Here is a 24,163-nt window from a genome sequence, read left to right as displayed (position 1 = left end):
TGTGTTTCATTTTAAATCTATTTAGCACTAATAACAAGAAATCAATAACATTCAACCAGTATTTCCGCGCGTTAATACTAGTTATTGTTTTATCAAAACCAACAGAAGAGAATACTTGTTACCGCTAAAAACGTTGTTTATATCTTAAACGTGTATCACCATGCATTTGTTACACATTTTGATCTCACTAAAACTTTTTCATATAAAATATAAAGAAAATAAAATGCTATAGATTTTTCCTACCTTGAAATGATATTGAAGTTTCACCAGAACAAGAAAGAAATGAAAAAGTTACATTGGAATTTTTCTACTTAACTATACCTTGATTATGAGTACTGTGCTTATCAGTACAGGTAACTATATCTAAGGTAACTAAATGAGCTGAACGAGATGTGACTAATATAATATTATTTTATCAATTATGGAGAAATTAAAAAAAAAGGTTTAGCATAACAATGCATGTTTTTTCAGATGTCGCTATCCCCTCGTCTGCTATTAAGAGATAGTTGCGATCCAAAAGTGCGCAAAACAAAATAGTGCTCAATAAAAACATCTTTTTTTTAATGAAAATATCATTTGTGTTAGAAAATTATATTTTTAAGAATGTGGTAATTATTAATAATTTATAAGAAAATAAATTGTACGCAAAAGTTCATAATAATAAAGAAATAAAATGTACTATGTATTAATGCGCTTTTGCTGCTTTGCGACGCAGCAGTATCGGAGTTTTCATGTAAAATTAGCACGGCGAGTGGTTGTCTTCGATCTTGGTGTGTAATACGGTGTGTCGTTTGGAGGCCGAAGGCTATTATGCCGATACTATGACAAAACTTGTTTGGATTGAATGGCCTCCAACTTTATTGCTCGGTAGGTTAAAGAAATTTTATTTTAAATATATTTTACAGCACTTTTATGAAGAAAAAATTAAGAAGAAAAATACGATGATGTGTAATATGTTTTGATTTAATTACGTTTTAAATTGTCGTGTTGAACATATTGCATATGATTATGACTAGATATGACAATGTGTATGATTGACTACACTATGAATGTGATGTTAGTGGTGTTAGCATTTTAGTATTAATCAGAGTTTAGAAATGTAATGCAAATAAAGATTAGTTTTATTTTTATCAAGTACTGGAATTAACTGTAAAGTAAATGGTAATACTAATTTAGTATTAGTTAGTTGAAGTGATGTAAGTATGCTCCCGCAGGCTTGCAAATACGAGGGGGGACCAGAGCCTAAAGGATGCCCGAAGGTCCTGACAAACTTAAGAATTACCGACAAAGGGAAGAGACATATTTTAATTTGTTTTGAACTAAATGGCGGTTACACTATGATGTCAAATTAATGGTATCAATCAGCTATAATCATAACTACAGTTATAACTTATAGGGAAATATATGTAGGAGCCCAATTACGTTTTATGCGGAGAGGGGCCCATTTTTTTGTCGTTACGTTACTGGTTAGCTGAGTAACAACAATGTACTTTACTCAGTCTTTACACTTTGCTTTGAAGTATGATAATAGTAATATTAATAATAGTGATTTCACATTATGAATAAGTAAATGTGTGTCAGATTTTATGTAGTACATCCGAAGTTTTCAAGATCATTCATAAATTTAACAAACTTATTATCAGAAAAAAATGTTATTGAAATTTATTTGAAGCCAGCTTGAAGATTCAAACTGTTTTCTATTATATTCGTTGTTACTTTCCTAGACTCGTATCGTTTAAACTTTAGCCTATAATGGCATATTACGTTATAAAAATTGTTGCAAAAGTCTAACGATTTTTTGTTATTTTGTTTCATAGCGTATATTCAAATTCAACGATTTTTTGTTATTTTGTTTCATAGCGTATATTCAAATTCAACAAATACACCAACTTGATATGCTGTTGGAGGATGTTTTTAAATCTTTACTTGAGAATTTTGGCTAGTTATAGCTAGAGATTTTTTTACGTCACATGACGAGCGCGTGGCTTATTGACTTGGACAGGGGTGCTAAAACGTCTTCATCCTGGCAAACCATGAAATGAACTGAGGAATATACTACATTTTAAATAACCATTTGAACCCCACAACTGCCTAACTCAGTAACTGGGTGTTTAGACATTTTCCACTTCAGATATCTCCATGGATACAGAGATACATGTATGTCTACCTGCTTCTGTAGGTCCTAAATTTCTTGTCTGGCGGTACGTTCTCTTCATAATCATATAACTTTTGAGGACCTCTTCACTGGAATTACCTTGATAGTTTAGGAAACGTTTTGAGCCATATGTAAAGATCAAGTTAGGCAAAAGTAGAGTGATTGATTTAGTGAGTTTGTTATATAGAGGCAGATTGATTATTCAGTTAGCGAGTTTTTTAGTAAGTCGTCTGTTTTCTCCAGTTTAATGAACATATAGCTTTGTGTTTCAACGAAGTTGTTAGGGCTAGGAGAAACTGCCGTACGTACGAGAGAAGCTAACAAGTAAGTGAAAATTCGATAATACGACGAATACACATAATTTCAAATCTAGACACACAAGATATTCTAGGCTTCACACGTCATCATACATAATACCGAAAACTCTTTTTTTTTGAAGAAATACAATATGAATAAAAAATGTCTAAGTTAAAATATTAAAACATAGTTCACAACAGAACAGTAGTTTCTTGTTTAAAAGTCTTAATCGTATATTTTTTCGATGTTTCGTAATTGTTTATTTGTAAAAAAAAAAATTGCCCGGCGTTTACATATCACGAATACAAAGATAGTAGTTTAGCTACAACGCAATACAATTAAAATTTAAGATAAGTTATTAAATTTGACTATACAGTAAAGAGTGTTTTTTGTTAAGCGCAAAGTTACTTATAAGAGAAACGTAAACAATGACGGTGTTTTAATAAAGGTTGTTTGGCCGAAGCTTTGACATCATGTTACTCTGTCCCTTACACTACAGTGACTTTAATATAAAAAAAAAAAAAGATTTTGCGTTTAGCGTCAAACTATTGATGATTGCCTATAACTTAAGACCTTTACGTTGGCTAACTTTTGTGTCTTCCGCCTTTAAATCTATACTGATGTTTTTTGTTATCTCTTAGCACAGTAAGAGTTCCAGCTTACTGTTTTTATTATTTTTTATATTTTTATGCCTCTACAATCTTGTATACATGTTTGGGAAATTTAATAGTCTCCGCGCATGTTCGAAAAAATAAATAAACAAAGAGTTTGTTCTGCACCAAGCGTAAGAACATTAGAACTGATAAGGTGACTGAGGACGGATTAGGATCACTTGTAAACCAATAATATTAATTTAGCAACAGCGACAAACGTTTGTTACAAATGGTTGGACAAGAAATGTGACGCGAAATTTCGCCGACAGGACCGTTTTATAATTGCCTATGAATAGAATAACACTTTATTCAATTGCAAAAAAATAAATAATAATAATAATGATAATAAAAAATAGATAATAAAAACATTTGGTGGGTGTATATATGTATATATGTATATATATATTATATTTATACATAAAATACCTTTTTACTTTTTAAATCGAATTCGAAATATTTATAATGTACAATGTAGTTTTTGTTATGCATGTTATTTCTAATGTTTAAAAAGAAGTAGCTTAATATATTAACATTAAAATTTGTTATATTATTGTATAACTAAAAGTTTAACATTTATACGATCTATTGTTAATTCAGTAATTATGATCCTATCTTAAAAATAGATTATTTGGATGATGATAATAGAATGTTAAAAATGAGAGGCAAGTACAACGCAGTCCTGTTAGCGATATTCCCGTAAGGGAAGTTTCGCGGTACCATTCTTGTCAAATAGCCAAATTAATAAAACATACACTACTAATAAATAAACAAAACTATAATCATAGTATAAAATAACGTAAAATAGGTTTTTATTAGCTCAATTATTGTTATAATGGTTTCTGATATTGGGCGGTTTATTTTGGATTATTTAGTAGAAAAACTATGGAAAGTCTAATTCACTTGAAGATAATTAGAAACAACGTTTTATTTCTTTATCTTGAAGTTCCATATTTAGCATAAATAATGCTTATGTAAAGGTCTAACTTCACTATAGAAGTAGTTTCACTTACAAATTTTTACCTGTATCATTTCGTGTAAACGCAAACGCGATATTGTTTGTTTGTTTGTTTTTGAATTTCGCGCAAAGCTACACGAGGGCTATCTGCGCTAGCCATCCCTAATTTATCAGTGTAAGACTAGAGGGAAGGCAGCTAGTCATCACCACCCACCGCTAATTCTTGGGCTAGTCTTTTTACCAACGAATAGTGGGATTGACCGTCACATTATAACGCCCTCACGGCTGAAAGGGCGAGCATGTTTGGTGTGACGGGGATTCGAACCCGCGACTCTCAGATTGCGAGTCGAGTGCCGTAATCACTTGGCTATGCCGGGTCGAAACGCGATATTCACAACATTGAACTAAATAAACAACTGGCTGACAGATGGACAAACTTTCTTATAAAAAAAATGAAAATGAAAATACAATTAACGTTTTAACTTTTCCTTAAATCCGCTAAGCGATATGTCTGAAAATTGGGTTTCGATATCCGCGATTGACAAAACACAGATAGTTCATTGTGTAACTTTGCGCTTAAGAACAAACAAGCAAGTCCTTAAGTCCCCACAGTGGCACAGCGGTATCTCCTTCAGAGTTATAACGCTAAAAACTGGGTTTCGATATCCGTGGTGGGCAGAGCACAGATAGCCCATTTGTTTAGCTTTGTGCTTAACTACAAACGAACCTTAAATTCGCCGACTCAGAATATTAGTATGGTCAAAACATAAAATTGTCTTCAAAAATTATGTCTTTATTAGTATGTGATAAATAAATTAACTTAAAACAAAATCCCCAATGTTATAGTACGTGGTTTTACCGGTTTGTTTTACTTTAACCATTAGATGTTGGAATTTTGGTGCTCGATACTTGAATTTTAAAGAGTTATAATGACCTTCATTTATAAGCGACAAATGGAAATAGTAGAGGTATGTTAAGGAATTGATATAGTTACATTAATAAATCAAGTTTGAAACCACAAGTTAAAATTATTTTAAACTAAAACCTATTTCTCAAAACGATTTATGTCTTTCGACACTATCTAGTGTCTTCCTTATTAATAACTAAACAGGACACTATCTAGTGTCTTTCTTATTAAGTACTAAACAGTACCAGATTTTTTAACTCCCGAAGCCGTGATAAAAAATCCTGGAAAATCAATATGTTCATCCTGAAATAAGTCCTGAAGCTATTGTAGTTTATTCAAAACTTTTGTTTTTTAAATTTTGAGTATTTTCTCTGTTTTACTACAAGATAAAATGTTCTCCGGTTTATATTAAGAAAACTCATTTGGTTAATGTTATAATTAAATATGGGAAAAAAAAGCTTTAAAACAGTTGAAGATTACAAAGTAGCAAAACAGTGAAATCGTAAATACTGAAGTTAATTATTGTTAACTCTTGTTGTTTGTCCATACAAGCAAAAAACGTAGGTTTACCTTGCATGAAAAAAAACAAACAGTTCTATAAACAAATGTATTAATTCATAAAGAATAAAAACATTTTCTGTAGAATTACAAAATAGCAAACACAAAAAAATTTAATTAAACTGTACTATTGTTCATTTTGGTAGTAATTGCAACTTACATATGCAAAATCCCACCTTTTCCTTTGCATTAAAGCAGTTTCTTTCAAAAACCTGTATATTCGCAAAGACAAAAATAAAGCAACGTGCTCTCCATGGGATTTTGAACCAGTCAATTAAATATAACATTGTTTTATATATGTTCTGAAAATATGGGAATGTTTGTGCATTCTATAACAATTGCATTCACTCTTACGTGTTTGAATCTTTTCCTAATATTAGCATCCAGTTCAAAAGCAGCTCTTCCCCTCAGAGTTGCTCTCAGTGATGACGTTGATAATCTATTTCGTATATCTGTATTTACTTCTTTCATAATGCTGAAGAAGCCTTCAGCCATAGTGTTTGAGAATGGATGAGAAAACATTTTTATTCGCTTTACTACTTTGGGAAATTGCAAAGTACCAATACGAAAGTGTAAAGAGAGGATATATTACCAGTATTCAATATAAATGGCCACATTAGTGTTCATGTTGTCCCGTTGTTCAACTAGATTCTCGTCTGTCCATTTTTTATCAGTCACGCCAAATGACCACTCTGGAAGAACATGCTTTATCCAAACGTTGGCTATGCTTTAGATTTCCAAGTTTTAAGCATTCATTTGGTCCACATTCTTGACATGCTCAAACACTGGAACGTTAAACCAAAATCTATTTATCTCATATATTACTTCCTTTTAGAATTCGCTGTCTGATGAATAGATCTAGGCAATTTTTTCGTGTTCTTCTTTGAATAATTTGTTTTCAGGTCTGTCAGTGTGGACTTTGTGAACATTTAGAAAAATACTTTGTTCAGAGCCAGATGATCATCCTTTTTCGTTTTATCCTTAATTGTTTCTACGCACCTCACGTTCACGAAACTGGTAGCAAATACTAGCAACAACTAGTCTGTGATAACGCAGAGCATCACTTTGAAATAGAATTTTAAATGAATCGAGGAGCCGAATACCTAACTTATAAACTCATAAAAACTTCAACGCATATACGGAATTTGTAAGTGGGAAAGAAAAAGTCTATTAGTATATGTAGGATCTTCACATAACGTGTGATGTAATCCAATACTCAAGTAGCCTACCCACATATTGCTTTACAGACAACCATCTGACGTAACTAGCCGCCAGATTCTTGTTCACTTTAAAGTCAGTAAATAACCTTAAAAAAACTCTTGCCTCTTAAAAGGTCTTCTAAACGTTTCTGGAGCTTTTTTCAGGCGTTTGGAGCAGCTAGAATTATGATATGGCAACCAGATTCGACATTAAAAACCCATGGACATTTTTCTTTAGTCACAGATGAAACTGAATGATTAATCCCATTATAGGATTTGTTGTATCACTACAAAATCCAACCCAGTTTCTCAGAGGCACATTCAGTATATAAAGTGATGGTACTGTCTTATTAACACCTAATCTGTGAGTTGATGAGGTCGAAATCGGAGGAGGTTGGGTTACTACAGAAGGATGTCACATTTGCCGATATTCAAATTAAAACCAAACAACAACTAGATCAATTAACTTCATAAATATACACTTTATTGCAGGAAGAACTGACCTTTCAATAGTGTTTGGCCAGAATGTGTTCATCTTGCACAAAATAGTAGAAGTGTTCATGATAGTGACTAAGCAGTGGCAGGTAAGTTTCCTAGAGTCTTTCTTGGCCATCTCTAGAAAACAGTTTACAGAGATGAGGATCCAGATATAGTATTGTCTAACATTTGTGGCTAATACCATGTGTCTTTTGTGGGATTTTTGGTTATGGATTTTACTTTCTCATAGCCTGGAAATTACTGGAGGTTGGTCACACTGGTGGGAAATGCAGATTCCAGACATGGCCGTAGGCAGTGGTAAAGCCAACCAGTCAGGCCATGGCCTGACCACTTTTTCCTGACATGTGCAGCCATGTAGCCATAGCTTATGTATTAAAACTTGTTTCTTTTAATTCAATACATTACGTTGCGTATGTGTGCAGTATTTGTAGTTAAAATGGCTCATGGTATTAAATTTTCAAAACTTTTCTGGGGGTATGCCCAAAGACTCTTCTAGAAATGGCATGCTTTTCACACATCGTGTGCCCAATTTTTAGCTGTGGCAGTAGCCTGACCACTCAAAAGTTGCTTCCTACGGCAATGCCAAATATGACAAAGAGTTCAAATTTTTATTCAGAATTTTAAAAGTGCCACAAAGCTTTTTTTTTGAGCGGAATCAACTCTCCAAACATGTCTTCCTGTCTCGAAACTGTGGGTATTAAGTAAAGACTTTGCAAACCCATCTGAATAACTAATTAGATTTAGACATCGACTTCAAGTTTCCAGTCATCATTACAATAGACTGCACACACTACTAACTGTTTAATTGTGCTACAAGGTATCTATTACCGGCATAGAGGGCACGGCTTTAATAAGATGTACCAATTTGTCTACAATGGAATATGGTTATTTTCTATTATGAACGTCAGGATATATAATTCTACTTGAAGCATCTTCATGATTTTCATGTGCAATTGATACAAGATTGAAAGTGTTTTTTGTTTTTTCTTTCTATTTCATATATATTTCTCTATTCTTTTGAGATTTTTAGGCCTATATGCGTGTTTATTAAGATATTCTTTGCATCTAAATGCCCATTCAGTGGACAGAACGTAGATAGCCCATTGTATAACTTTGCGCTAAAAACCGAATAATGGTATTCAAATACAACAACGATGTTAAGGAAATTGCAACAGGCAATCTCATTTGTTAACTAGGTTTGAAAAACTACCCGTTTTTTCCATGAGTTTTTATGAGACTGAGTAAAAAAATCATCTTTTTCATTCTTTGTTTAATTTGCTGCTGCGCTAAACGATGAAACTTCGGAAAATTCAGAATCCACCTGAAAATAAAATATTATTAGAAAATATTGATTTAAAAAAATTATTTTAATACTAGTTTACTGTCATATTTCATTACAAATAATTTGGTCGTTTGGTAGTAAAACGTTTCACAAATTTCTGTTAAAAATGAGCTTAAAATGTAAGTTAACACAATTATTGTTAACATATATAAAGAAATAACGATGTTTAGCTATTGTAAAAGTGTGTTCGCTGCCCTAACTATATTGCAGTGACCGTGAGTATTTCACGTCGTAACAACTCAATTTCCACGGCCTTTAAAACGATTAGGGAAAAGCTACTTTATTTGAGAATTTTACAGAAACAGTCCGAAACTATTTCGCAGAAACCTGGCACAGTTGAACTTCCACTTGTAAATCTTTAGTTATAGGACTACAATTCGTGCTTCACAAAAATAAGTAATTTGTAATTACAAGAAGCTTTACGTACACTTTTAACCAAAGCTTTCTTAATTCTGTATTATACTTCAACTACTGAACTACTGTGAGTGCTATTTTACTTTGACTAAATATACTATAAATATTTCTCACGTTTAGTTCTGTTATGTGTTCTATCATTGGACGGGTTCTTTTGAATTATTTGATAAGAAATAATGCCAGTTCAAATCCTGGTATCGATAACAAAGTCATGTATTTCTTCAATAAAGTTTCCTATAAGTTAGATTCATTTAGACACAAGTTGTAGTGCTAAGTTCACAAACAACGTTTCAATATAAATTTCGAGACTAATGGTACGTAAACCTAACTTAATTGCCTTTCGTAAATGGATAAACACGTAACTCACCGAGTAACTGAATAGCGGAATAGACGTGATAATTCCCATTACTAAAACTGAACTCTCAGACTGGGTCTAAACTCTGATTTACTGATTGCTTATATTTATATCGTACTCCTGTTTCTATTTAATACGCGAAATTTCTAGATCATAACGTCATGCACCCTCTTATTCTAGCAAACAAACATCTACATTTTAGTGTTAAAAATATAGCTTATAACAGTGTCCCCCTTCCTGGATTGTGAATTGTCATTAACAATCGTGATACATAAATAAAACCGTACACTAAACTTTACATTCACCAAGATGTTGTAAGGTGCATGAAGTTACGGTCTAGAAATTTCAGGTAATAACTAGCAAACGAGTTTTAAAAAAATTGGGCTTCTTTATCTTGGGACACGCTATATGAATAATTAAGCATACCTTAATTTCTGGTATTTCTGATGAATCATTGAATTTTAAGTTAGGCCTACATTAGTTTCGGATTATTCACTGAAAAGTTTATTTACGAAATTAGGCCTACCAATAAATGTAGCATGTAGCAAACTTTATTCATTTATTGAAGAAATAAATTAATTCGTTATCGTTATATTGACTACACTTCCTATTATTTTATCGTTATATTGACTACACTTCCTATTATTTTATCATTATATTGACTACACTTCCTATTATTTTTACCAAGTAATTTAAAATAACCCGCTCATTCACAGAACATGTTACAAAATGTCTATACTCGTGTGGTTACTAGGCATCATTTTTGAGGATAGCAACAAAATTTACTTGTGCACAGAGACTGCGCTAAAAAATTTTGGGCTATAGGTAGGAATTCCACATGGGCTCGTGGATATGCAAGCATTATCTTACAATGCTTCATGCCCTACTAGCATTTGCTTGCTGTGTTTTGAATAATGTTCACTCGCTTTTTTCTTATTTCAAAAAGACAGAAATAAGAGAGAGTGCTTCCATGTAGCCATTATCAGTTATTTTTTTACTGTTGTTGTAATATTGTTCTTTCGTTGGGTAGGTTCTTTTAAATTATTTAGTGAAAATTAGGCCAAGTTCATTTCACATAACGATAACAAATTAGTTTATTTGTTCCTTAACGTTTCTACAAGCTGCCTTTAATTGTGAGTTGTATACTTTTGTAACTTGTAGGCCTAGGTAACGTTATAAACGATGTTCAAACTCAAATACTTTGCTAATGGTACTACGATTAAAATAAAAAAAAAATTCTTGTACCATTTCACGGTTATTCGATCAAGTAGCTGAATATACCCGATAACTAACATTGATCCAAATACGTCACTGAACTAAAGTGACCCATTACTCACTATTCACCACTCCTAAACTAATTGTTTACTCGTATTTATATACATCTATATCTTGTTTCTAGACAGTTTGCAAAGTGTCTTGATCACTATTCTTCCCGAATGTTCTAGATTTTCTAGAACTTACTCATCGTGATGCGCCTTCTAGCTAAGATCCAAATTAAAACATTGTAAATATAGCTTACAACATAAAGATAATATTATAACAAGTATTCATAATAAATCATCATTCCAACAATACGGTAAAGGCAACATGTGATCCACGAACATTTATAATGCTTACTTCTGACACCTGGCGTTTGTACGGTGTGACACTACTAGAAATATAAGAAACAAAAACAAAAAATTCTTGAACTATGACTGACCTTTTTGAGAGATTGGTTTGAAAGGTTTGGGAATACAGCCTGGAATGTTAGAAATAAGTCCTGGAATCTAGATCCATGCTTACTTTTTGGCAAGTTGTATCTTTTATTAAACAAGAACGTGTGCAGTAGTTGGTCCAATAATATAGTGTGTATATTTTATATGTGCTGTTAGTGTAAATTATTTACGCTGTTATGGAAATATGTACGCACACACATAGTAGATAAATATGATGGGATGCATTTAATAATAATATGGTATTTTTGTTTTTAATTTTAGGGAATTAGTGGTGACTTTGATTTTACAGATGGATTTCTGTAACCTTTCTTTTCGTGATGTTAGTTTAAATATTAGTACATGGTTGTAGAAACTAATGTTATGGTGAGTGGAAGGCTACCTTTCATGGTTGTAGAAACTAATGTTATGGTGAGTGGAAGGCTACCTTTCATGGTTGTAGAAACTAATGTTATGGTGAGTGGAAGGCTACCTTTCATGGTTGTAGAAACTACTTACGTTATGGTGAGTGGAAGGCTACCTTTCATGGTTGTAGAAACTACTTGCGTTATGATGAGTGGAAGGCTACCTTTCATGGATGTAGAAACTAATGTTATGGTGAGTGGAAGGCTACCTTTCATGGTTGTAGAAACTAATGTTATGGTGAGTGGAAGGTTACCTTTATAGGCTTTGGTGACCTTGAACTTTATTACAAAACGAAAGGAAATACTTTCACCGGGAAATATTTGGTATGTAAAAATATATTGGTGTTAATTGAAAGAAACATTAGTATGTAAAAATATATTGGTGTTAATTGAAAGAAACATTAGTATGTAAAAATATATTGGTGTTAATTGAATGAAATATTTTAGTTCATTTTTTTTTTTTTTGCATATTAATTTAAGTATCTCATAATCTAAACCATGAGGGACAAATACTGAAGAACTATGAATTGGTTCATAAAGAGTTTCTATATTTATAAAAGGCAGCTGTTAATCTTTTTTATTAGGTTGATGAAGTATGACCAACTGACCATTAAATCATTATTTTAGACTATTTGTGATTTTATATAAATTATTTTGTCCCTTTTATAGCCAGTGAAGCACCGATTCAACCTTTACCGTACTGATATGTTCAGAAGCAAGTTAAAGGAGATTTCGGTGAATGGAACTGTCCACAAACCACTGAAGACTAATACTTTGGCCAAAGGTGAATTAAAGAAAGGTGGTCAATCTTCTCGCTTCTGCCTTGCTCGCAGTGAAAAGCAAACTACATCTAGTAGTAAAGAAACCCAGTCCACTTCATCTACGAAGTCTTTCCACTCTCGCTTAACTCGACGCTTTTCACCAAAACCTCCTCAACAAGAACCTTCTTCTTCTAAACCCGAGAGAAAATGTTCCAGTGGTCATACAACAGGTTCTGTGAAAAGTACAGTATCAAAAAGGCGTTTACAAACTACAACTGGGAGCCCTCAACATAGCAGTAAGAAAAATGTTGGAGAAGGAAGTAAAAGTACAGCCCCCCATACCTCCTGTTTTTTACCTGGTTCTCCTCAGAAAGACAACGTTAAATCAGAACATCGAAAGAGTGAACAATCGTCTCCTAGTCCTAGTAAACAGAAGAATCGCAGGTTACTGCCAAGTCGATTATGTGTGGAAGAACCATCTGACTCCTCCGAGGAGTCCCATGAAATTCCTTTCTTGAAGATTCACTCCCCTCCCAGACCTTGTCATAAACCAGCAGTTGCAAAAAGTAAGCAAGATGTTGTACAGAATAAATTAAAACTGTCCAAAAGCACCAAGTATCGGCAAGTTAAAGATCAGGGCAAAAAGAAAGTGCTTGAGGACAAAACTACAGATGAGAAGACAACTGGTGGATGTTTTTTGCCTTCTAAAGATCACCTATTAAGAAGGTTTTCTTTTACAAAGACCACAGATGATGAAGATGTCACAAGCTATCTCTCAGTTGAAGATAACTTACAATTGTGTGTTGTCTCTTCTGACTCTGGAATTACGATCTGCGATAGTTCTGAAAAAAGTGTTCTGGATACTGAGGCTGAAAATAACTTTCCGAATTATAAAGAGAGGACAGAACAACAGAATCTGAGTAACAAAACAAGTTCCGTTGATGAACAAAATGTAAAAAATTCACAAGCAATAACTCATTTAGAAATTCCAATTAGGGAAAGTGCTTCAAAAAGTGACTCAGAATTAGTGTCCACTAAAAAAGATGCACATAACCACGTAAGTAAACCTGAGTCAGCTCCAGAAGAAGATGAAGCAAGAGATACTTCACCAGATGGTAGATTTCTAAAATTTGAAGAAGAAATAGGACGAGGCTCCTTCAAGACAGTTTACAAAGGGTTGGACACTGCCACTGGAGTAGCGGTTGCTTGGTGCGAATTGCAGGTAGGTAAATATAATATGTTTTATTTTATAGTATTTTTATGTAATGACCATTTCAAATCAAATAGAAGTTGGAAATTTGTCAAGTGTTTATTGTGTTAACCGAAATAAGGAACTTAGTAGCTCATGTCGGACAGCAAGGAGTACTAATTTGTACCCAGCTGAAGTTGAACACTACAGTTCTATGTCACCAGGCTAGCTATAGGTCGATACATCCTGTAGAGTAACTTGTGTGTATTGTTAGTTGTTGCACTTGCTTACATATTATGAAGTTAGGACATGTTATTAATATTAGACGTTTAGTGAATCAACCCCCACTCCATGTTTTATATATTTGTTTACAAATTAATGTATTCTATAAAGTTGATAGAATGCCACATTTTAAACATTTATTAATAGCTTTTGTACTTCATCGAGATGTGAACTGTACTCTGAGTAAAACCTGTGTTTTAAATAATTAAAGCACTCAAATGATATAAACATTCTTTAAAGTGTACAATTAAAAACTTTATTGTGGGACCGTCAACGGTCTCAAAACAGACACTCAACATGTTCCGACGTCGAATCACGCCATCTTCAGGGGAAAAGAGATATCATTACCTATCCCCACAAGATAACCCTTCAATCCTTGGAATTATCCTAATAGCTCTGCTCTGAACGCTTTCGTGCAGATCAGTATCCTGTCTTAGATAAGACCAAAACTATCCCAAATGAGGCGTAACAAATCATTATATATTCACAAAAAATCAGGACTAGCTGTTGCATTTGAAGTTATTCTTTCTCGCCAGTATTATTATTATTGCATTCATATTGGCACGATCTAAGATGTATGTGTAAAATATGCCCATTTTGTAAAAAGAAAAACAATGCATATCAGTGTATTTGTTAATATTAGCTTCAAATAATTCTCGTAAAGGTTGTAGTTTCAAGTTTTATATCCCCGAAGTTATACAATTTAGCACCAATTTGGCAATGTATTTTGGTTATTTTTCGAGTTGAATAATATTATTTTTTGCTAATAGATATTTGGAAGAAATGTAGCTTCCAGTTGTTTATGTAATCCAAATAGCCCGTGAAAAAGCTTAAACTTGCTTCCTAAAACCCAATGGATTTGATTGTTGTTATAAAATCAGTTTACCTGCAGTGCATTTTGAAGTACAGATGTTGAGTTCGTTATATCTCTTAACTCATATTATCTAACTTGGATGTGAATATCTTAACCCATATTGTCGTGGGAATAATATCTTGAAATACTTTTAGGTAAAAAATGTGACCAAAGTTTATATATAAAAACGTTTCAGGAACATTGAAAATATGCTTTTCTGTGAATGTTGGGGAATGGGTTCTCCATTAATTAACAGGAATATTCCAAATAATGGGGGTTTATTTTGTTAATTATGTGGATGATGTTACCAAGTGTTATTTTGAAACTGAATACTCGTCGAAAGTACATAATATTTTTAATGTATACGTTCACACTAAACATGTGTTGTGGAACCTAACATTTAACAGATATTTATGACATAGTCTCATATGTTATGCTAATGACATAACTACTGTTTCATTCGAGTGACATTTACGTGGTTATAACATTGCTAACACCAAGTAACCTTGGCAACGCGATCCTAACATATTTCTCTGTGAGAGTACAAGTTCCTTGTGCTTTACATTAATTTTTTTTAAAAGATGTTAGTGAGTGTCGACACGTGCACGCGAGACTAGGAAACAATAAATACAGTTTGTACTTATTATATGTCTTAGCAACTGTCGAAACGTGCACGTAAGCGTAAGGAGAACAAGACGTTTCGTCTTTTATTTGGAAATGGCATGACCTATGACCTTCTATACGGTAATGATATGACCTATAAAGGAAGAACATTATGTTGGGGGTGGCTTGTGGCGTCAAAGGTTTTGGTGAGCCTCAAAAACTGAGGTCGTCAGAAAGGGTGTCATTGGTCTCGAGGGGCTTCAAGCTAACTTTTTTGCTATCTCCTTGTGTAGGGAAAGCCATGACTATGAAAAAATATCCTATTTTTTGTCTATGGAAATAATCTGTGTAAGCGTGATTTGAAATATTAAGTTCATTCTCGTGGAAATTGCATAACATAAAAAAGAAAACATCCCGTTGCCTTTTGTGTGTTAATTATGTGACAAAATATTTCTCTGTATTTTGCACAAGTAGCATGACTCACCTTAAATATTACACTGAATATATATAATTATGTAGGTGCTTGGCAAAGATGAAAATACGAGTTTAGTGATAATATAAGCTTTCTAATATTTCTATCGTATTCTTTCCATCCTTTTGTTTTACTTATTTCATAACATTTTTGCCTTCAAAAGACAGAATTATAACCTATATATTTATTCATAACCATTTCTTAATTGATGGACATTTTATTTGCACGCACTTTAGGGTTTAATCCATGTTTCTCCGTCATACCCACCGTTGGTTTATATTCCAGTGTTTAGTTTTAAGTGTATATAAAACTGTCGTTTATGACGCTGTAATTAGTTAGCTAACTTAAACGTTCGATATTCTTTTTCTCTGTCTTAACATTCCCAGTTTATATAAAACAAACGGGTGTGCAGTGTTGAATTCAAGGGATGTGCAGGAGAAATTTCCCCCTGTGCAAAAAAAAAAAAAATCCCCCTGAAGTACAGTATTTTCTATTTTGTCGAATTTGAACTTTAACTCATTCCCCTCCAGCTTCACATTCCCTTCCTCCTGCGGGTGTACTATTTGTGTAGGGCGGGGCGGGGTGGTTGTTATAAACATGTGCTTAATATCATTTGTTTGTTTTGGAAACAATACATACCGTATTGCCCTTTACGCCCCCGGGGGCATTGCAAACTGCAAAGGGGCGCCAATTTTTCACATGTGATTTTTTTATTTCAATGCTAATAGGTGTGGTGTGTGTACGTGTGTTTTTCTCTTTTCTTTCAAATCAAAATTACAGTAATAAAGTGGATTATATGTTGGATTACTGTTGTTGTCAAAATTACACTAATAAAGTGGATTATACGTTGGATTACTATTGTTGTCAAAATTACACTAATAAATGGATTATATGTTGGATTACTATTGTTGTCAAAATTACAGTAATAATGTGGATTATATGTTGGATTACTATTATTGTCAAAATTACACTAATAAAGTGGATTATATGTTGGATTACTATTGTTGTCAAAATTACAGTAATAAAGTGGATTATATGTTGGATTACTATTGTTGTCAAAATTACAGTAATAAAGTGGATTATATGTTGGATTACTATTGTCAAAATTACAGTAATAATGTGGATTATATGTTGGATTACTATTGTTGTCAAAATTACACTAATAAAGTGGATTATATGTTGGATTACTATTGTTGTCAACATTACACTAATAAAGTGGATTATATGTTGGATTACTATTGTTGTCAACATTACACTAATAAAGTGGATTATATGTTGGATTACTATTGTTGTCAAAATTACACTAATAAAGTGGATTATATGTTGGATTACTATTGTTGTCAAAATTACACTAATAAAGTGGATTATATGTTGGATTACTATTGTTGTCAAAATTACAGTAATAATGTGGATTATATGTTGGATTACTATTGTTGTCAAAATTACACTAATGAAGTGGATTATATGTTGGATTACTATTGTTGTCAAAATTACACTAATAAAGTGGATTATATGTTGGTATACTATTATTGTCAAAATTACACCAATAAAGTGGATTATATGTTGGATTACTATTGTTGTCAAAATTACAGTAATAATGTGGATTCCATTAGAGGATTATATCTTGTATTACTATTGCTGTCACATAAGGTAAGCTTTATAAAAATACCAGGGGCGATAATTAGAGAGGGGGGTCTTTAATTAGGGGCAATACGGTATATATGGCATGTGTAGGTTGAGCTATTTGGATGGCTATTAAATAATATAGGAATTAATCAGAGCACTTGCCCGCACAATATTCTGATTTCTACAAAAAGCCCAGACCTTCCAGTCGACCCCCCCCCCCCCCATTGAAATTTGAAATAGGGAAGGAACATGGGAATTTCAACGTTAAGAACTAATTTCATTTCCTGTTCTTTGTTTGGTAAAACTTGTTTTATATCTCTTGAAGGTATTAACATAGTGTCAAATTTAACTTCTAAACGTGTAAGTAACTTTGTGTCACATAAACTTGACGTCTCATACAGATTGTGTTGTTGTTGTGAAGAGAGATTTCTATGTAGAAAGTGTATAGACGAACTCTTGTTTAAACTTGTTTTGTATTACAGGTATGTTTAGTTTTAGTGTTGAATATTTAACAAAATGTATGCTACAGCAGTGTTAAACTTTTACCCTCCCCCCTTCCCCTGGCAACAAACATGTTCTTAAAAAGCGGATAATAAAGCCTATTAACCATTTATGGAACGTGGTTTTTCTTTCTAAAATTAACCCTTATGTGGTGCTTATCTCCGTGATTTTGAAGGAATCGTTTGTGGACACAGTGGTGAATCGAACCCCGGATTTTAGCCATGTAAGTCCATAAAGTTACCGATGTCTCACCGGGGGACAATTCTGAAGTAACTTACCTAACCGAGGTTTGACGCTCACTGTCAGAACGAGGTGATTACGTCATATTGTTCATTAAGAAGGGGGAAGAGGTATTTTCAGTTATAGACACGCGAGAAAGAAGGTTTTTTTTTTAAAGTGGTGCGTATTGGTGTTCGTTGTTTGGGTTGAAGCAATGATAACGACTTGAATTTGCACCGTTAGGTTTCTAAACAAATCACATTTCCAGATGTTTGTTTGTTTGTAGTTAAGCACAAAGCTACACAAAGGGCTATCTGTGCTCTTCCCACCACGGGTATTGAAACCCGGTTTCTAGCGTTGTAAGTCCGCAGACATACCGCTGTGCAATTGGGGGGTATTTCCAAATATACAGTGGAAAATTAAGTAAATACATACACCAGCTTTTTAAATAGTGTCACATAATATTACCGGTCTAAGCAAACAGACATGTTAACAATTCCTTTTCACGCACTCTGTCATACAGACAGACATGTGCTTGCCTTGAGCACAGGATAGATAAGCTTGGAACCTTACCCTTGTGAGTTAGAATTAACATTGAAAATGAAAATGTATTGGCTATTTTTTATCTCTAGTAAAATGGCAACAAAATAAGTGATGTTTAATCCCATGTTAACAATTTAAGGCTGTAAATGTGCCCAAAGGGCGACCCCTTTCCCAATTGGGACGCAAATGATCTCTTAGAAGGGCGCGAGCGATTAGGGTAGAGCCAATTGTGCAATAATGCAAAATGAAGCGTTTTAATATATTTTTCTTCAATGTAAAATAATAAGTAATTACTACAGCACATATAACATTTTAATGTGTATCCGTGTGTTATATCTCGTCACATAACTAACTCTTTCGCTCATTTAAAAAATAAGGGGGGCGTGCAAAAAACCATGTTTATTAAAGGGGTCGTGGATGACAAGAGTCTGGGAAACGCCGCTGTAAGCTATTAATATGACTAGATTGCGTGATCCAGTTTATCTGCGGTTTGCCTTATATTTCCAGCTGTTTGGGGTATGCGACTGTTGAACGGACATGTCGTAGAAGCAACTTGTGTCGTTTTTCTAGGCAGTTTGTTGTTAAGCTACAAGTGGTCAGTCTGTGCTCTGACCATCGAGAGTTTCGAAACCCAATTATTAGCTACAAGCCCCCATACTTACGGTTGAACTGCCAGGACCTTACCAGCCGGAGATTCGTCTTGATTAAGTTACGTATTTTTGCCTGGGTCACATGGACGAATTTTGCCACTGACCTTTGTGTTCCTAAGTTCTCCCCTGTTACGATATGCCTCACTTTACTATACTCCATATTCCTTTGTTTTCTAAGCCATTAAGTACAAGGGATATTCCCATCTTGGAAATTTTGAATCCACCAATCTTTATGATCTAAGAGAATAAACATTTTTTTTATCTGAAAGGGCTGTTATTTGCCCTTCCCAAAAGCGATCGATTATCGGTAGCTTTACACTAACTAAGCAACGCCAAACAATGTGAAAATATAGTTCTGACACATGCCGTTTTACCGCGACTTTATATCGGCTGTAGTTGTTACGTGACTTGCTGATTTGAATATTATAATTCATTTTAATATAACGTAATCAAATCTCTGTATCTAGGCCTAAAGGAACAGTTTGGCACAATTGTCAGTTGTGGCCCATGTGTGAGTGGATTATCATCGGTATCCGTAAATTTGTATGATACTTGAAGTGGTGGTGCATATTGATTTTATTAGGAATAGCCACAAGCACGAGGAGATAGATATGTCGAGATGATTCAACATCGATTTTTATCGTAATACACCATTCAGGAAATTACACTTGAAGGACTTGATTAAGCCTAAAGTGATTATTTTTTTTTATTTTAGAATTAATTTATTATGTTTCTGCCAAGCATTTCATGTTTTATTTATGCATATTTTAAACGGAAGTTTTTAAAATGTTCAGTACTGAATGAAAGTTTTAATATTTTATTTATGTTCTTTCGATTTATAAATGCCGACTTGGGAGTGAGCTTAATATGTATTGTGCTGTCTGCCAATTATCATATATATATAAATATATATATGTATATGTACCTACATATTTAAAGTGTTTGTAACAGAACATTTATTCTTCGCATGTTTACACTGGCGTTCTTTCTTGGTTATTATCACGTGCTCTTCCGTTAGTAAAGGAATTGCGACAACAACTTGAAACTTCCGAGTATCCGGCATATTCTACTACTGGAAAGCTCAACTTACAACAATACATATTAACGACTATAAATGTACCAATAACACATGTAGCTAAGATGTTAGTTAATAATATATTCCTCCAGTGGTTTAGCAGTGAGCTCGTGGGCTATAAAGCTTAAATTTGAGGTTCGATTCCTGCAGTAGGTAGACAATGCAGATCGCTCATTGTGTAGCTTTTCTCTTAAAATGATCAAACGAACAAATCAATAATATTCTGTTCTTTAAACAGTGAAAACGATGCAACAAAAATAAAGATGTGTATGGATTTACAATATCTAGAAACATTTAATAACTTATGGTCGAACGCCCTTCTTCAGAGCTATATGATTAAACTCGAAAGGCTTAGGTTAGTCTTGTATAGGCTAAAGAATGGTGTTCGCCTGAAAAATATGTAAAATGTATATTTATCTGTGTGTTATTCTTATCTCTAGCTTAGGACGCAATCGTCGGAAGGGGTGGGGAGCAGCACCCAATTTTTGTCCTTCATTTATTTTCGACACTGTTACAAATTCCTCTCAACACGAGTTTTTGCTTCACTCTAGGACACAAAAGCTACTGTCCACACTTTCGCATTTTTTCCCACTGGTCACTATCGTATCTTGTATCCCCTTGCGTCAAAACAGGTCAAATGACCACTCCAATTACAAAAATTTTCGGGGGGGGGGGAGTTCGGCATATGCACTTGTGAAAAGCCTGAGTTACTTCCATATGTACACATTTTGCTTCCAACGCCCACTGTAGAGGTGTTAGCTGGAAATACAAATTGTTAGCGTGCATTATTCTTCAAAACCAGTAAGCGTAATTACACATCCGTCGAAGTATGAGTCGAATACCAGTCCAGAACGTAATGTAAAGGTTTTAGTGCATATCTTTAGGTGTCGGGTAATTACTGTTATAGTTGGCTGTAAACGTAACAGATAAGTTTTAAATTATGACTCATAAAAAGTACTTCAGTGCGGTAACTCGTTCAGTTCAGATATAGGCACGCAAATCACATAGTGATTGCAACGGCTCATTATATGTAAACATCCCGTAAAAATCGACAAAACGTTTCTTAATTAATTAGTTTATTTAAATAAGTTGCATGCGTATGTAAAAAATGACTTGCCAGGCGACGAAATTTGGCGGGGTATGAAAGGATCTGGATAGAGACAAGACTGTTTCCATGTGATTTGAACAATGTACAGTGATGCTTATAGCGTTGAAAAACGGCCGTTGTTCCATTCATAGCTTTTATGTACAAGCGTTGAAAAACGGCCGTTGTTCCATTCATAGCTTTTATATACAAGCGTTGTTGCACCCATAGTTTTGATATGCGTCGTAGTTGTACAATAGTACTGATATACGGCCCTTGTTGTACCCATGGTGCTGATATACGGCCATTGTTGTACCCATGGTGCTGATATACGGCCATTGTTGTACCCATGGTGCTGATTATACGGTCATTGTTGTATCTATAGTGCTGATATACGGCCATTGTTGTACCCGTGATGCTGATATACGGTCATTGTTGTACCCATAGTGATGATATACGGTCATTGTTATACCCATAGTGATGATATACGGTCATTGTTGTACCCATAGTGATGATATACGGTCATTGTTGTACCCATAGTGATGATATACGGTCATTGTTGTACCCATAGTGATGATATACGGTCATTGTTGTACCCATAGTGCTGATATACGGCACTTGTTGTACCCATGGTGCTGATATACGGTCAGTGTTGTACCCATGGTGCTGATATACGGTCAGTGTTATACCCATGGTGCTGATATACTGTCCTTGTTGTATCTATAGTGCTGATATACGGCCCTTGTTGTACCCGTGGTGCTGATATACGGCCCTTGTTGTACCCGTGGTGCTGATATACGGCCATTGTTGTACCCATGGTGCTTGATATACGGTTCTTGTTGTACACAGGATGCTGATATACGGTCCTTGTTGTACACATGGTGCTGATATACGGTCCTTGTTGTACACATGGTGTAATATACGGTCCTTGTTGTACACATGGTGCTGATATACGGTCCTTGTTGTACACATGGTGCTGATATACGGTCCTTGTTGTACACATGGTGCTAATATACGGTCCTTGTTGTACACATGGTGCTGATATACGGTCCTTGTTGTACCCATGGTGCTGATATATGGCCCTTGTTGTACTCGTAATGTTGACATACAGTCGTCGTTACAGTAACATAGTGTTGACACAATAGTCATTGTTGTATCTAGTGTTGATGTACGGTCGTTATTGAATTCAATTCAATGACCTTATACGGTCGTTGTTATAAGTACGAAGGTAAGATATGTGTAATGTAGAAGTTAACTTGCCAGGTAGCACCAAGGTAAGATATGTGTAATGTGGTAGTTAACTTGGCAGGTAGCACCAATGTAAGATATGTGTAATGTGGTAGTTAACTTGGCAGGTAGCACCAAGGTAAGATATGTGTAATGTGTTAGTTAACTTGCCAGGTAGCACCAAGGTAAGATATGTGTAATGTGGTAGTTAACTTGGCAGGTAGCACCAAGGTAAGATATGTGTAATGTGGTTGTTAATTTGCCAGGTAGCACCAAGGTAAGATATGTGTAATGTGGTTGTTAACTTGCCAGGTAGCACCAAGGTAAGATATGTGTAATGTGGTAATTAACTTGGCAGGTAGCACCAAGGTAAGATATGTGTAATGTGGTAGTTAACTTGCCAGGTAGCACCAAGGTAAGATATGTGTAATGTGGTAATTAACTTGCCAGACATTCTTCTATCGTCTGTCCAGTTCTGTATATCTTTAACCTTATTTGTTATGTTCATTGATAATTTTTTATTATTTGGGGTTTAGTAATGTTTACGTATGAGAACTACACGACTAACGGTCCGAAACAAACACTACATACAAAATCCACTCAACTAGTACACCATGAATTGGAGACATATCGATCCCAATGTAACAGTATACACTGCGGTATGCTGAGTGAAGGGGTGGGGCTGAAGTAGTACTTGGAGGTATTATGTATTTCAGTAGTTTGGGTAGCAACAGTCAGTGTACAGTTACGTATTCATTCAGTTTGGGTAGCAACACTCGGTGTACAGTTCCGTATTCATTCAGTTTGCTTTAATGAAATATATATATATACTACTTACATGATACGTATGATACACAAAATAGTGAATTAATAGGATGTGTATAATAAAAAAATGCTATCTGGTTAACGTTACAGGCAGGTTCAGCGCAAGTGACAGAAACGTGTGTGTGTTTAATGTTACACAGTAACTGAACTAATATTCTCATGAATTTATGTGAAGTTGATAAGTAACCTGAAGAACCGACTAATCAGCGACAGGAAATTTTATGTCTGATAAATGTGAACTCTATTGTTTTTGTACCTGATAAATGTGAACCTCTATTGTTTTTGTACCTGATAAATGTGAACCTCTTTTGTTTCATCAAGTAAACGTCACTGACAAAGGAGATGTGATTAGTTATTATTTTAAAGACATGTCTGTAATGTTTCTGGTTGGTAGAATCGACTTGAGCCGGGTTTCATCATAGACGTTGATGTCCGAGGTTAAACCGACTTGAAGCGGCTTTATTAACCAACTCTCACACAGATAGAAGGATAACTCATGCAGCCAGCACGTCAAGTGTGAAGCATGTGTCAAGCAATGGTTGAAACAAGATGGAGGGATATACGTGGTCCTTCCTTGGAGGCGTAACGTGTTTGAGCTTACACGGGAGATGAAGTCCTCTGAGTGATCCCCTCCTCAGAAATTTTATATAGGGTCATCTGTATGTAAACACCTGGTACAGTGTAGTTATCTTGATAGGTAACTAAAGGAGAACCCTTTATATAAACATATGATATGATACAGTTGTCTTGATACGTAACTTAAGGAGAACCCTTTTTATATATATATATATATATATATATATA

At 34.3% G+C, this 24,163-nt stretch overlaps 1 protein-coding gene across 4 annotated transcripts in view; it reads left to right on the top strand.

The window, feature by feature from the left end:
• The first annotated feature begins 718 nt into the window (after positions 1-718).
• The window catches only part of LOC106467758, an 88,330-nt gene continuing 64,885 nt past the window's right edge, over positions 719-24,163 (top strand). For all 4 annotated transcript variants that reach the window (XM_013928135.2, XM_022395945.1, XM_022395946.1 and 1 more), the window contains exons 1-2: positions 719-867; positions 12,119-13,432. In XM_013928135.2, coding sequence (XP_013783589.2) covers positions 12,155-13,432 — 1,278 coding nt within the window. In that variant the 5' untranslated portion in view covers positions 719-867; positions 12,119-12,154. The remainder of the gene's footprint in view (positions 868-12,118; positions 13,433-24,163) is intronic.

The sequence above is a fragment of the Limulus polyphemus genome, unplaced genomic scaffold (assembly GCF_000517525.1).
Source record: "Limulus polyphemus unplaced genomic scaffold, Limulus_polyphemus-2.1.2 Scaffold2731, whole genome shotgun sequence".
Taxonomy (NCBI): Eukaryota; Metazoa; Arthropoda; class Merostomata; order Xiphosura; family Limulidae; genus Limulus; species Limulus polyphemus.
Note: the sequence above shows the minus strand (reverse complement) of the source record. Positions and strands in the feature narration are given on the sequence as shown.